Here is a 15,650-nt window from a genome sequence, read left to right as displayed (position 1 = left end):
AATGTATATATGTGTGTGTGTGGCTGGGTCACCTTGCTGTACTGTAGAAAATAGACAAAACACTGTAAAACAACTATAATGGAAAAATTAAAATCATTAAAAAAATTTAAAAAAAAACAATTAAAAAAAGGCAGCAAAAAACGGAAACCTGAATTGTCAAAAAGACAAAGTTAGGTAATACCGGTTTGTCACCTCTAATTCATCCAGAAGTGGAAAGCCTAAACCTTAGACAATTTCCAAACATTAATGATTTTAAGTTAACCAACTTGTAAATTACCAACCCTGCTTTTGGTTTTCTGAGTCTGTCTCGGAGTCGGCACCTCTCTCTGGCCCTGTGCTCTGCGGACCAACAGCATCAGCTGCTGAAGGCGGCATCCTGGATAGAAGAAGCAGAGGTTAACTCTGAGAGGAAGAGACGGGCTCTCTACAGGGACCTCCCAGGGAGAAGAGAGAGGCTGGCCAGCAAGACCGCGCTGTGAAGCACCTCCCAGCATGAGGCGGGCCTCACAGAGCTCATGGCTCAGGTAGGGATGATGGGCAGCGCAGCCAGCTCTGTGCATGGCAGTGCCCCGGCACTGGGTGAGAGCAGATGATCCATGCCCATCATCTGATAAATACTCATTTACCAAAATAAAATTCCTTTCATATGACATAACTTTTTTTGCTACACCCATGACATGCGGATCTTCTGGGGCTAGGGATTGAACCTGCAACCACAGCAGTGACAATACTGGATCCTTAACCCACTGAGAATAGTATATCCATGGCCCACTTCAAAGAGGATAAAAGGGGAGAAAATAAAAAGCCATCTCCTTTTCTCTCCTGCCCTAGCTTCTTGGAGACACTCCTTTACCAGTTTGGAACTACTTCTATAAGTTTTTTTTGCATGAAAAAGCAAACATTGCCATCTGTATCTTTCTATCTAACAAACATACACACAGTTGGTTTTTTTTTTTTTTTTTTTTTTTTTTGGTCTTTTGTCTTTTTGTCTTTTGTTGTTTGCTATTTCTTGGGCCGCTCCCGCGGCATATGGAGGTTCCCAGGCTAGGGGTTGAATCGGAGCTGTAGCCACTGGCCTACGCCAGAGCCACAGCAACGCGGGATCCGAGCCGCGTCTGCAACCTACACCACAGCTCACGGCAACGCCGGATCGTTAACCCACTGAGCAAGGCCAGGGACCGAACCCGCAACCTCATGGTTCCTAGTCGGATTCGTTAACCACTGCGCCACGACGGGAACTCCCACACACACAGTTTAAACACACAGGAACCTGCTACATTCACTTTTCCACCCCTTATTTTATTGTACTTAATGACCAGAGATTACTCTAGATCAGTACATAGAAGACTGTCTCGTTCTCATAAAAATTTTTAAATTGTGTTCTTTTGATTAGGTAACCACCACATTCACGTGGTTCAATGTTTTTAAACAGAAAGGTCTCCACAGTGAAAAATCTCCCTTTCAACAGAGGTTCCCCAACCACCAATTTCCTTCCTCATGGGTGACAATGTGTCATGAGACATGTTTCTACCATATTTTCTTAGCCTCTTTGCTGAAAATTTCATCTTGTCCTGCTTTACTTTACCCCATCTTCCTGCTTGAAAAACAGTCACAGTGCTGGCAAATGACTTAAACTTAAGCGCAAAGACCTAAAGGCCATAAGTTTATTCATAGGATCAGCTGAATGAGGACGTAAGGCATTGGTCTAGGCAATCGGACCTGTGCAGATTGGAACGCTGTGTGCACAGCATGATATGTCCTAAGAACAAAAGAAAGAGGAGCCTCATGGCCCCAAGGGGTTTATGAGGGGTCGTTAGCAGGATATGCATCAGCAAGGAGAACCGAGGTGCAAACCTAGGCACGCTGGGTTGCTGCAGATAGGCACACGGTCTATGGAAGCACAATGGTGATTCCCTAGAATGCTGTGCATAGAGAGCTGATGCCAAGCTTCCTCAAATGCTAATGACTGTTAAACGCCTAAAGGTCAGAATAAAAGCTTAATCAGCAACTGGCTATATGACTTTTAAAATAATAAAAGAACTTATAAAATAAAATTAAAAAACCCTATATCCTGCACCTACAACCCCCTCCTCACTTGATGTCATCCTCAAGAGCACAATAAAAGTAGTGTGGTTTCTTGAGGCAGGGCTCTTGGTTCCTGAGACCTTGAGTCCCCCGGTTCCCACCTTTACTTAAGATAAATGTCTCTGTGTCTTGTTTTATGTTAACTTTTTTCCTTAAGTTTCACAGCACCCAATCTTCAGCCCCAACCTGCTAAGCTGGTCTCGGCAACAATGCAATTCATTTTTCATGCATTCTCTTTGAGATAATTCAAGCCTAAAGGAGCGAACATGTACAAATGCATGTACACACACACACACACACACACACACACACACACACACACACACCTGCGGGATTGGGAGTGTGCCTGAGTGTCATCGAGGGGACTTCTGCCTAACACGCATGAAGCCTGTGGCATGGAAGGCGGTGTTCCATGCTCCCTCCAACCAACCACGGCTGCTCCTTCTGAGGCTCCTCCCCCATGTCCCTGCTGCCCCCCATCTCTCAGCCTGAGAGGTCCAGGGCTCTTTGGGGCCCTGGTCCAGCATCCAGCTTCCAGCAGCTTCTCACATCCCCAAAGCCCCCGAATCCGAGCCGCAGTCATCCTGTCCTGAATGCTGGACACAGACTCTGTCCCCGACTCCAGCCTGTTCTCAACACAGCAACCCAAGATGTTCTGATTAAGCCAATCCTGTGCTCAAAACCCTCTCTCAGTGCCACCTTCTCAGAGGAGGAGCCTGCCACTTGCAACGGCCACAGGGTCCAACAAGATCTGCCCCCCGGGACTGCTCCAACCTTCACACCGAGACTCTCCCCTCCTGTGCTGCTCTGGTCACTGTACCTTCCTCCCTGTTCTTAGAGCCAACGAATGACCCAGGCTTCCCTCTCCCACCCGAGTCTTCACCTTGACACCGACCCGGATCAGGCCTCACCTCCTGTGTCTCCGCTGGCTGCGCACCCTCTCAGCCTGTCTTCCCTCTGCATTAACCTGCTCCACCTCACACCACCATCTGACCCGCTGTGCACCTCTGTAACCCGCTCATCATCCGCCTCTCTTCTACCGCATGAACTGGCCCTGCATGCCTTGTGCTCACTACTGCTTTTCCAGGAGATACTCAATAAATATTTCCTGAACAAACGAAGAAGTTTTAAAATTTCAATTTCACCTAATAGCAACTTGAATTAAAAGTATTTATCTGTTACCTACGTCAACAAAAACCAAGTCAGACGGAAGAAATATTCCAGCATCTTGCTACCAAAATACTCACAGAGCAAAATGGCAGATCAGAGAAGAGGGAGACAGGCCAGCAAGGCCGTGCTGTGAAGTGCCTCCTAGCATGAGGCGGGCCCTCACAGATGCCCATCATCCGATAAATAAAGTGACTCAGTTGCCAAAATAAAATTGCTTTCATATGACCTAACTTTTTTTGCCACACCCATGACGTGAGGAAGTTCCAGGGCTAGGGACTGAACCCGCAACCACAGCAGTGACAATACTGGATCCTTAACCCACTGAGCCAGCAGGGAGCTCCCCATATCACTTAACTTTGAAGCTGCAGGTTCCCATTTCCCCGCTGATACCCTGAACAACCAGCAGAGGTCGTCAGACCAACTTCCTATTCCCCCACCCAGAATCCAGAGAGGGCAGAGCAGGGTTCATCTGTGAAATACTGTGTAGCCCATTCTAATCCGTCTAGGGGCTACCTGAGGGACTAAGGCAAGATGCTTTGTCTTTGTTTCACAAAACTCGGAACACAGGTGGGACAGCTGTGGGCACTGCTCAGAAATTCTAGGCCATTACAGACCCACAGACAGGACGGGCAAGGAGACACACAGACCATCTGAGGCCTGGAGGAGAAGTGGGGGAGGCTCACTCCAAATCAGGACATTCGAAAGCAGTACGCTGGACGGCTCTTAGAAAGCCATGGGCATGCCAAAGCAGGACCCACTTCTGGCAGTTCAAATATTAATATGGAATTGTCATATGACCCAGAAATTCCAAAAGACCAGAAAGCAGGAACTTGAACAGATAGTAGTACACTGAAGTTTATTCACAAGCACTATTCACAAGAGCCAAATGTCCACTGACAGATCAAAGGATAAACAAAAGCCAAAACAACAGAATATTTTCCAGCCTTAAAAAGGACAGAAATTCTGGAGTTCCCTGGTCCCCAGTGGTTAAGAACTTGGCTTTGTCACTGCTGTGGCACCGACTGAATCCCTGGCCCAGGGAACTTCTGCGTGCTGCAGACATGACCAAAAATTTTAATTGAAAAAAAAGACAGGCGTTCCTGTTGTGGCTCAGCAGTCAACAAACCTGACTAGTATCCATGAAGACGAGGGTTCGATCCCTGGCCTCACTCAGCAGATTAGGATCTGGCATTTCCGTGAGCTGTGGTGTAGGTCACAGACGTGGCTCGGATCTTGCGTTGCTGTGGCTCTGGCGCAGGCCGGCGGCTATAGCTCCGATTAGCCTGGGAGCCTCCATACACCTCAGGTGCAGCCCTAAAAAGACAAAAAAGACAAAAAGTAAAATTAAATAAAAATAGAAAAAAATAAAATTAAATAATTTTACAAAAAGTAAAATTAAATAAAAATAAAAATAGAAAAAAATAAATTCTGATACCTGCTACAACATATGTGAGCCTTGAAAACATTATGCTAAGTGCAATAAGCCAGATACAAGAGGACAAATATTGTTATGACTCCATTTACATAAGGCACCCAGAGTAGATCAATTCATGGAAACGGAAATGAGCATGGAGGATGCCAGGCGCTGAGAGAATAAGGGCCACAGTTTAATAGGTAGAGAGTTTCAGTTTGGGATGATGAAAAGTTCTGGAGCCGGAGTTGGTGATGGTTATACAACAATACGAATGTACTTACTGCCTCTGCAATATATACGCAAGAAATAGTTAACGTGATTGATCGCATTTTCCCCCACGTCCAAAAAACAAGTAAAAATGAGAAAGTCTGCTAAAGTATATTTAACAGATGTTTTTACTTAACACGATTAAAAAAAAATTCCATTTAAGAAAGTACCATTAATTTCGTTAGCTGTGATAACCGCCCTCCAGTGGAGTTCTTAAAGAACTTTGTTTCTCCACATCCTCACCATCACTCTACAGTGCCCTCCACTCATTTCTCACGGCCAAAAGTGGTTTGCTGCCCTGCAGGTTGGGGTTTTTTTGGCCCATTATCACACAATGGATCTTTTAAATTTAAAATACAGTTGATGGAGTTCCCATTGTACCTCAGTGGTTAATGAATCCGGCTAGGAATCATTAGGTTGCAGGTTCGATCCCTGGCCTCACTCAGTGGGTTAAAGACCTGGCATTGCCGTGAGCTGTGGTGTGGGTCGCAGACACGGCTTGGATCCCACATTGCTGCGGCTGTGGTGTAGGCTGGCGGCTACAGCTCCAATTAGACCCCTAGCCTGGAAACCTCCATGTGCCGCGGGTGCGGCCCTAGAAAAGACAAAAAGACAAACAAACAAACAAACAGTTGATTTACAGTGCTGTGCCATTTTTGCTGAGCAAAGTGACTCAGTCATAAAAATACACACATACACACTTTTTAAATATTATTTTCAATCATGGTCTATCCCAAGAGATTGGATATAGTTTCCTGTGCTGTACAGTAGCATGTCATTGCTTACCCATTCTAAAGGTACTAGTTTGCATCTACTAACCCCAAACTCCCAGGCCATCCCACTCTCTCTGCAATCCCTTGGCAACCACAAATCTATTCTCTATGTCTGTGAGTTCGTTTCATAGATATGTTCATTTGTGCCACATTTTAGATTCCATGTGTAAGTGATATCATATGGTATCTGTCTCTTTCTGAGTTCACTTAATATGAGAATCTCTACTTGCATCCACGTTGCAGCAAATGACATTATTCATTTTTTTTATAGCTGAGTAATACTCCATGGCATGTATGTACCACATCTTCTTAATCCATTCATCTGTTGATGGACATTTAGGTTGTTTTCATGTCTTGGCTATTGTGAGTTGTGATGCTATGAACACAGGGGTGCATGTATCTTTTTGAATTCTAGTTCTGTTTGGATATATGCCCAGGAGTAGGACGGCAGGAGCATATGGTAATCTCACTTTTAGTTTTCTGAGGAACCTCCACACTGTTTTTCGTAGGGGCTGTACCAATTTACATTTCTCCCAGCGCTGTAGGAGAGTTTCCTTTTCTCCACATCCTCTCTAGCATTTGCTATTTGTAGACAGAATAATGGCCATTCTGACTGGTATGAGGTGCTACCTCACTGTAGTTTGACTTGCACTTCCCACAATGAGCAATGCTGAGCATCTTGTCACGTGCCTACTGGCCATTTGAATGTCTTCTTTGGAGAAATGTCTATTTAGGTCTGCTGACTATTTTTCAATTGGGTTTTTTCTTGTCATTGAGTCAAAGGAGTTGTTTGTATATTTTGGCAATTAAGCCCTTGTCAGTTGCACTGTTTGCAGATATTTTCTCCCATTCTGTAGGTTATCTTTTCATTTTGTTTACGGTTTCCTTAGCTGTGCCAAACCTTATAAGTTTGATTAGGTCCCATGCTGCACTGTGGTTTTAATTTGCATTTCCCTAATGACTAATGAGTCTGAGCACCTTTCAATATGTTAATTACTCGGCAATTAATGAATTGGACACTGTGAAGTGTCTGTTCAAATCTTTTGCCCGTTTCTACGAGGTGTCTGCCCTTTTCTCCCTGACTGAAAGGGGTTCTTGGTGTGAGTCCTCTGGACACACATGCGGTGCTGCCCTCCCCTCTGGAGGTTGCTGGTGTCCTTGTTCAGTGACTTCCACAGCCTCTCACACGCTGCTGGTGGAAGACTGTTGCGCAGTAGTTCTAATTAGGACTCACCAATTCCATTCCATCAGAGATGCATTCCTAAGGGCACCAAAGCACATGCAGGAGAATGTTTAAAGTGCCACCAGAAATGGCCCAGAACTGGAAATTTCTCCCAACAGCAACAGAGTGGATAAACAAATGATGCTATATTCATACCATAGAATACAACACAGCAAGGAGAATCTGTGGTCCACAGCGGCACATGTGATGTGGATGAATTTCACAAAAAATGCTCAGTTCAAGAAGCCAGATACGAAAGAGCCACTCCGCGTGATTCCATTCCAAGTACGACCAAGGAAGAGCTATCCATGCTGTTTTGTGTCCAGAAGGCAGCTGCCCTTGGAGAGGGAACAGGGGTGGCTGTGAATCATGCACCTTTCCTGATCTGGGGCTGGTTTCTGTGCTCAGAAAATCCACCAAACCACCCTTAGGATGCATGTACTTTTCTGTACGTGTGCTGTCAATAAAAAGCTAACAAAGGAGTTCCCATCGTGGCACAGGGGTTAACAAATCGGACTAGGGAACCATGAGGTTGCGGGGTCGATCCCTGCCCTTGCTCAGTGGGTTAAGGTTCCGGCGTTGCTGTGAGCTGTGGTGTAGGTTGCAGACATGGCTCGGATCCCGAGTTGCTGTGGCTCTGGTGTAGGCTGGCAGCTACAGCTCTGATTCGACCCCAGGCCTGGGAAACTTCATATGCCTCGGGAGCGGCCCAAGAAATGGCAAAAAGACAAAACAAACAAACAAACAAAAACAGCTAACAAAAATTCATTCTGTAAGAGATACAGGTGAAATAATACATTCAGCATTTGTTTTATAATACTAAACCAAAAAGAAAAATGTGGGCTGGGGTTTGGACAAGGAGACTCATTAAACTCTTCTACTTTCCAAAAATCTGTCCATCACATTTGTGAGTTCTATTTCCACAAAACTGTTCCACAAAACAGTATGGTGCAAGTTGCAGATGCAGCTCGGATCCTGCGTTGCTATGGCTGTGGTGTAGGCCAGTGGCTGTAGCTCCGATTCAACCCCTAGCTTGGGAACCTCCATATACTGCAGGTGCAGCTCTAAAAATAACAATAATAATAACAATAATAATAATAATAATAGGCTTCTTTAATGAAAGCAGTATCTTCTGGAAGACCTGTGTAAGTGAAGCCACAAGAAAGCAGCTGCTTTGAACAGAGCAGGGGAATTCAGGGTAAGGTTCAACCACTACCTGCTGTACAACTGATGGATGAGCTACTGCAGCAAAATACTAAGGCCAAACAGCACATACAAAGATGCTCACCATCACTAATTATCAGAGAAATGCAAGTCAAAACTGCAATGAGGTACCACCTCACACGGGTCAGAATGGCTATCATTAAAAAGTCTACAAATAGCAAATGCTGGAGGGGGTGTGAAGAAAAGGGACCCCCCTCCTACACTGTTGGTGGGAATGTAAATTGGTGCAGCCACTATGGATAATAGTATGGGGGTTCCTCCAAAAACTAAAAATAGGAGTTCCCATTGTGGCTCAGCTGGTTAAGAACCCAACTAGTGTCCATGAGGATGCAGGTTCAATCCCTGGCCTCTCTCAGTGCGTTAAGGATCCAGCGCAAGTTGCCCCACAAGCTGCGGAGTTGGTTACAGATATGACTTGGCTCTGACATTGCTGTGGCTGTCGTGTAGGCCAGTTGCTGCAGCTCTAATTCGACCCCTAGCCTGGGAACTTCCACATGCCGCAGGTGCAGCCCTAAAAAAAAAGCTATCAACAGAGTTGCCATATGATCCAGCAATCCTACTCCTGGGCATATACCCCGACAAAACTGTAATTCGAAAAGATATATGCACCCGTATGTTTACAGCAGCACTATTCACAATAGCCAAGCAACCTAAATGTCCATTGACAGACAAATGGATAAAGAAGATATGGGAAAGATATACAATGGAATATTACTCAGTCATAAAAAAGAATGAAATAATGCCATTTGCAGCAGCACGAATGAACCAGAGATTATCATATTAAGTGAATTAAGTCAGACAGAGAAAGACACATACCACGTGATATCATTTACATGTAGAATCTAAAATACACTATGAAACAGACTCAAAGAACAGACCTGTGGTTGCCAAAGGGGGAAGATGGGGTATGGGGCAGAGGGGAAGGATTGGGAGTTTGAGATTAGCAGAGGCAAACTATCATGCATAGGATGGATAAATAACAAGGTCCCACTGTACAGCCCAGGGAACTACATCCATCCAGTGATAAACCGTAAGCGAAAAGAATCTGCATGAGAATATACATGTATAACTGAATCGCCTGGCTTACGGCAGAAATTAGCCCAACAGTGTAAATCGACTACACTCCCACGAAATTTTTAAAAACTTTAAAAATCCACTTACAGATTTTGGCTTAGGCTGTCTTCCAACGTTGGCATCTTAGCGTCTTGGTATAATTTTTTCAGTTGCTGTACATGTTCAGGGTTATCGATGCCCATTCCCGTTGACAAAATTTCAGCTCGAACATTATAATCAATGACAGAAGTTTTCAAGTTTGAAAGTTTTGTAATGTGCACCTGGAATCAAAGAGAAAAGTACGATGGCAGGAATCACAGCGCACTTCCGATGGATCACAAACACTCTCGAGGGGCCCATCCGCAGCTCACCACGCACTTGGCACCACGGTGTGGGGCCACGGCGTGGGACTCTGCCGGAACTCAGCCCCGCACTGGGGAAATGAGAGGAGGTCTGGGACTGGGGCCAAGATCAAGTCCTGGAGTAAAACCCCAGACAAGACCCCTCTGGGATGTGGTACCCAGTTCTTGGATCTTCTGGTTTTCCCACCAGTACTTTCATGTCTCTTAACAAGGAGGCTCAGAGTCTGCAGATGCCCAGAAAGGGCCTCCACCAAGACCCTAGATCCTAACTCCTGGACGGTTTCCTCCACTTTTTTTTGTTGTTGTTTTCTGCAACCAAAATATTCTCATCCATTTCAATTTATAAAAAATTAAGTAAAACATGAAAATCTGTTAACAGTCTGATCCCTCTTGGTGGGAGGTGTGGCCCCAGGACTTTCACGGGGTGGGGGACAAGCTGGCGCTGGCTGGGGCACCTCCGTCTGGGAACGGGATAGGGCCTTTCTCCACAGCCTGGGACCAATGGGTGGGGTGGGGCTGGGCGGTAAGGTGGCAGGTGTAGGGTTTGTCCCCCTCCAACTGCCATGGACACTGCGGCATTTCAGAGCTACGGAAACCAGGTAGGTTTTCCTTCTTTGCTTCACTCTCCTAGCTATAGTTTTAAAAATCCTTTATAAAGTTTCCATTTTTTTCTCTGATAAAGAACCACCACAGGGAGCTCCCACTGTGGCTCGGGGGGAAAGAACGTGATATAGTGTCCGTGAGGATGCAGGTTCAATCCCTGGCCTCGCACAGTGGGTTAAGGATCTGGTGTTGCCACAGGCTGTGGCGTAGGCCTGCAGCTACAGCTGACTCAGCCCCTAGCCCAGGAACTTCCATATGCTGCAGGTGTGGCCCTAAAAAGAAAGAAAGAAGAAAAAAACCCACCCCAGGAGTTCCCTGGTGGCCAAGGTTCCAGTGTTGTCACTGCTGTGGCACAGATTCGATTCCCGATCCAGGAACTTCTACATGCTACAGGCACGGCCAAAACAATAACAAAAACAAAAAGAATCGCCACACTACTGACTACTTTACAATGTCTCTTCACTGACCTGCACTGGTAGTCTCTCTACCTTCTCTTCTAATAACCATTTCTCCTCTTCTCTTATATTATATTCAAACTTTTTTCAGTGTTAAGGCGTTTTCATGCTTACAAAAATAACGTTCAGCAAAATATTTCTTATGATTGAAGTCTAAGAGAGCAAAACTTTGGACTGAAACGGAGAGTTCCCGGGGTGCAGGCAGAGGGGGGGATGGGGCTGGCCCGGAGTCACGTGTGCTCACACTCGGCCCCGCCCACTCCCGGGGCAGGCGTCTGCTCCCGGATGGAAGCCCAGTGCTTGGAACAGGTCCTAGCACACAGCACATGCGCAATAAACACCGGAAAATGAATGAGATGGAAACCACGAACATGATAAAGCCCGTCCTGGAAAGTCCTCCACACTCGCGAGCACTTTAAGATCACAGACAACCAGGCCAGCCCAGGGCTGTGCTGCTGCAGGGCAGACCCTGGCCCAGGGCTCCCCGCCCGTGTGGACAGCGGACTGTGAGGTCAGTTTAGGGGTGCACAGCTGACACTTGGAAAAGGGGACAAGAGCAGAACTGTAAGTGGTAGAGACTGCCATGTCACATGTACTAAGCAAAGGCAGTTTCACAAAGCTTCTGCGTTGGTTGTATGCCTGAGTGTATGTGATTTATACAGACACACCTGCGAACGCTGAGTTACCATGTCAAAGATTCCCTGAAACACAAAAACCCATGAACACATTCATGCAAATAACGTGAAAAAACTTCCCTTTGCACAGAGCACTTTATCAAATAAGCCTCCACTTACGTGAGGCAAATAATTATTCCAGCAACAGATAGAGGAGTTCCCATGGTGGCTCAGTGGAAATGAATCTGACTAGTATCCATGAGGACGCAGGTTTGATCCCTGGCCTCACTCATTGGGTTAAGGACCTGGCATTGCTGTGGCTGTGGTGCAGGCCGGTAACTACAGCTCCAATTCGACCTCTAGCCTGGGAACCGCCATATGCTGCGGGCAAGGGCCTAAAAAGAGCACAAAAAAAAGCAACAGGTAGAATAATTTGGACAACCTTAGGGGCCCACTCAAACACAGGCTTCTTTTCAAGAAAACTACATACTTACCATTGGATCAATCCAAACTGTATTTCCTAAAGCCAACATCACTTTTGCATCATGCAGTTTTCCAATAATTTTATGATGAATGTATCTAGTGACCTGAAAAAAAAAAAAAACCATAAGCAATTGATCTGAAGCTTTAAGAAAACACTGTATTCTGTATATGCTCTATAGTTTTGCAAGAAGCCTTTCCAAGCCTCTCACCTGAGCCTCACCACCACCCCATGAGGCAGGTTACGGAGGCCATCATGCCCCCTCACCAGCAAGGGCAGCTGACAGCAGAGAAGAGGAAGAGGGGGCAAAGGCGAGTCCCAAGCACAGGGTACTCCTGCTGCTCCAGGGGTGGCAGCCACATCTTGGAGCCATTCAGCACCAGGGACGCTAACAGTAGGACCCTCTCTCCACAGCTCACTGAGTTCCAAAGAAACTCAATTTTTTTTTTGTCTTTTTTTTTTTAAGGGCCGCTCCCACAGCATATGGAGGTTCCCAGGCTAGAAGTCAAATCAGAGCTATACTGCCAGCCTACACCACAGCCACAGCAATGCCAGATCCAATCCTCATCTGCAACCCACACCACAGCCACAGCAACGCCAGATCCAAGCCTCATCTGCAACCTACACCACAGCCACAGCAACGCCGGACCCTTAACCTACTGAGCGAGGCCAGGGATCAAACCTGCATCCTCATGGACACTAGTCAGATTAGTTTCTGCTGAGCCACGACGGGAAGTCCAAAACTCAATGTTTATCCACCCTTTCACGTCAGGCTGCTAGGTGTGTGTCAGGCGTCCACAGCATGGACCCGTGTCGGGGACTCGCCTCTGTACCTGTCCTCTCCCAACGCCTCGGTTTATAACCCGAACTCTTTACTTTGCCAACTGCAATGGCTTCTTTCACATCCTATTAATCAGATTAGATGAAATTTAACCTTCCTTGGAAGAACCAGGAGCACCACTAGGAACAGGACTCGCCTCTCTGGTGATGAGCGGGACTGTCTATCTGGTCTCTGCCGCCTGCGAGGACGGGGGGGCCCCCCCGCGCCCCCTCTGACAGCTCTGCGAGGCCACATGGGGCTGCTCTTCTGTGCTCTGCGTCCTGGCACAGGTGGGTTTCTTCCCCTTTGGTGCCTTCTCTGGTCCCCTTGGAGACATCCTAGTGACCCATCCTGAAGGCCCCTCAGGAAGCTTCTCGGGGCTCTCTCCTTCCTTGCCCATCTTCCTGACCCCAGTGGGATCACCTGGGCTCTCCGGAGAGTGTCCCTCACCTACGTCCCCGTTCATCCCCTTCTGTACGTGTTCACGCTGTTTATGCTCCATAAGTGACAGCCCATTTATTTTGAGCACATCGCCTGCATCTGCTCGCACTAACGATAACAGGGCCGATCACGCCGAGGCGCGGCGTGGCGTCGGGCACCCGGCGCTGGAAGTGCAGCTGTGCTTTAACTGCCCAGCAACGCGAAGCATTTTACACAAAACCAACACTCCAAATGCAAACACAGCTCCATTCTGTGTATATTCTAGGTTTCATATGTTCCAAAAGTCAACCAGATAAATATAAAAAGCCGCAACAACTCACTTTCGGATTCCATTCGATTTCATCGTCAGCGGGTTTCACTCTGCAGACGATGAGCTCCACGGCTTGCGGGGGCAGAGTGTGGAAGCACTCTGGGAGATGCAGCAGTTGGTCTCTTGCGGCGAGTCCAGTCCTGCCTTCATCTATAAACTTCACCAGGACAGTATTCAGGGCCCAGGGGTCTTGTTTTTGGCTCATCTCCAACACCTGAACCCTGCAGAACAACAGTGGCAGATCCAACACAGAGACTCAAACGGGACATTACCCCTGCCTCAGCTCACGCATTAAAAGCAAAACACACAAGAGTCCCCTAACCTGCATGGGGACTTTACTTCATACCAGAAATAAAATAACTAGAGGCGTCAAGAGCGCTCAGCCATGACTGATTTATTTTGGGTATACCTAAGTATAAAAATTGCGGAGTACTCTGAATAGAAAAAAATTCCTTATCTGACAACACAGTAAAAATACACACAGCCAATTCAATACTCAAAGTTTCTCAACCTGGACTTACGATCACACGGGGACAGGTGTGGCATTTGAGGGACATTGGTGCAAATGGGCACGTGAGGCAGGTGGGAATACTGACTGTGCCATTTATCGAGCTGGTCTTAGATAACTTACGTGACCTGGCTGAGGCTCAGTTTGCTTGTCTGTAAAATGGGAACTCTGCTTATTTTGTGGGAATTTTGTAAGAATGAAGTGAGTTAAAGATGTACGTGTGTGCACACACACAGTAACAGTTCAATGACTGGCCACATGTGTCGCACTGTCCTCCAGGCTCTGTGCTCAGCAGCCCCAGGGCAGATGAGCCTTGGGTACAGCTGGGCTGGGCATGAGGGGACACAACCCTCCCACCACCCTCCAGGACGCTGGCCAGATAGAGAAGAGAATAGGGATTTGATACCACTTAAAGTGACCTTATGTCACACAGCCTTTAGAGATGAAACACGTGACATTTTACCTGTGAAAGACTGTTTTTTCTGCTAATCCATATAATCCAAATTTCTCCACCTTTTCAACAGCTGTTGTATTACTGGGATCCTCAAAATACTCTTTCATTTCCACACTAAGAGTTGCATAAAGATCCACATGTTTATCAACTATACGACCAAGGTAATTGGTGGCATTTAAAATGTAAAAGGGTATTACCTGCAACATAAACAGTAAACACATCCAGAAAACAGACTCAATCTAAAGCAAAGGGTTATCTGCAGAAGTCAGCACCTGACCTAAGAGCCTGAAGCTCATAAACAGGAATTTTAAAATAAACTAAACTAGAGGCGTTCCTGTTGGGGCTCGGCAGGTTATGAACCCAACTAGTAGGCATGAGGACACGGGTTCAATCCCTGGCCTTGCTCAGTGGATTAAGGATCCAGCATTGCAGTGAGCTGTGGTATAGGTCGCAGATGCAGCTTGGATCCCACATTGCTGTGGCTGTGGTGTAGGCCGGCGGCTGCAACCCCAATTCAACTCCTAGTTCAGGAACGTCCATATGCCACAGAAGCAGCCCTAAAAAGTAAAATAAAATTAAAATTAAAATAAAACAAAATAAACTAGGAAACAGACCAACAAACAAAAAATAAAAAACCTTAGCATACTCACAAATAATTAATTTCACTTTAAATCTAAAGGAAGATGTTTTGGGTAAATATTATTTTAAAACTTCTTTATTATTGATGTGTTCCCTTGTTTGCCTTTTAACTGTACTTGATAAAAGTCCTTTAAAAAATAGCTTCCTTGGGAGTTCCCCTGTGGTGCAGTGGGTTAAGGATCTGGTGTTTTCACTGTTGTGGCACAGGTTTGATTCCTGGCCCAGGAACTTCTGCATGCCACAGGCGCAGCCAAAAATAAAACAAACAAACAAACAAACAACTAGCCTCCTTTGTCTCTTGAGCTCTTTCTGATCTTTGCTCACATAACAAGAAGTATTTTACCAAGAGCTTGCTGTGTGTGAGGCAAAAGGGACACAGGCAGGAAGCATGAGGGACCCTCAGCAATCAGGACAGACATGCCACAGCAGGTATGTAGTTAAGAAGACAACTCCTTGCCGACGAGTGCAGGCAGGTTACTGGTATATGCGGGGGGTGTCAGTGTGCACAGGTGTGCAAGGGTGTGCAGAAGGCATTTCAGATGGGGGCAAACACCGTGCATTAGGGCAGGGAGCCCTGGCAACAGAGCAGACACGAGGAGTGAGAAGCAGTTCCTTGGTGTGATGGCAGAGAGGGCAGTGCCAACTGGGAGGCCAGGCAGGTGGAGGTTAAGGCCACCCCTTGTGACCAAAAGAGGTGTTGGCTCTCACAGGGCTGACAGCCTGTGACGCTCCTCTGTGGCCTCCTCAGCATCACT

General features: G+C 46.5%; 1 protein-coding gene across 4 annotated transcripts in view; it reads right to left on the bottom strand.

Moving 5' to 3' along the window:
* The window catches only part of TDRD12 (tudor domain containing 12), a 78,390-nt gene that overhangs the window by 4,487 nt on the left and 58,253 nt on the right, over positions 1 to 15,650 (bottom strand). For 3 of the 4 annotated variants that reach the window (XM_021094274.1, XM_021094276.1, XM_013988548.2), the window contains 5 exons: positions 14,266 to 14,453; positions 13,305 to 13,515; positions 11,737 to 11,829; positions 9,317 to 9,489; positions 282 to 376 (listed from right to left, as the gene is read on the bottom strand). In XM_021094274.1, the coding sequence (XP_020949933.1) occupies positions 282 to 376; positions 9,317 to 9,489; positions 11,737 to 11,829; positions 13,305 to 13,515; positions 14,266 to 14,453 (760 nt within the window). Of the gene's footprint in view, positions 1 to 281; positions 377 to 7,088; positions 7,270 to 9,316; positions 9,490 to 11,736; positions 11,830 to 13,304; positions 13,516 to 14,265; positions 14,454 to 15,650 lie in introns of those variants that run through there. The other variant, XM_021094277.1, reaches the window with a different exon arrangement.

This window comes from Sus scrofa, chromosome 6 (assembly GCF_000003025.6).
Source record: "Sus scrofa isolate TJ Tabasco breed Duroc chromosome 6, Sscrofa11.1, whole genome shotgun sequence".
NCBI lineage: Eukaryota > Metazoa > Chordata > Mammalia > Artiodactyla > Suidae > Sus > Sus scrofa.
The sequence above is the reverse complement of the archived record's forward strand: the minus strand, read 5'-3'. Positions and strand labels throughout refer to the sequence as shown.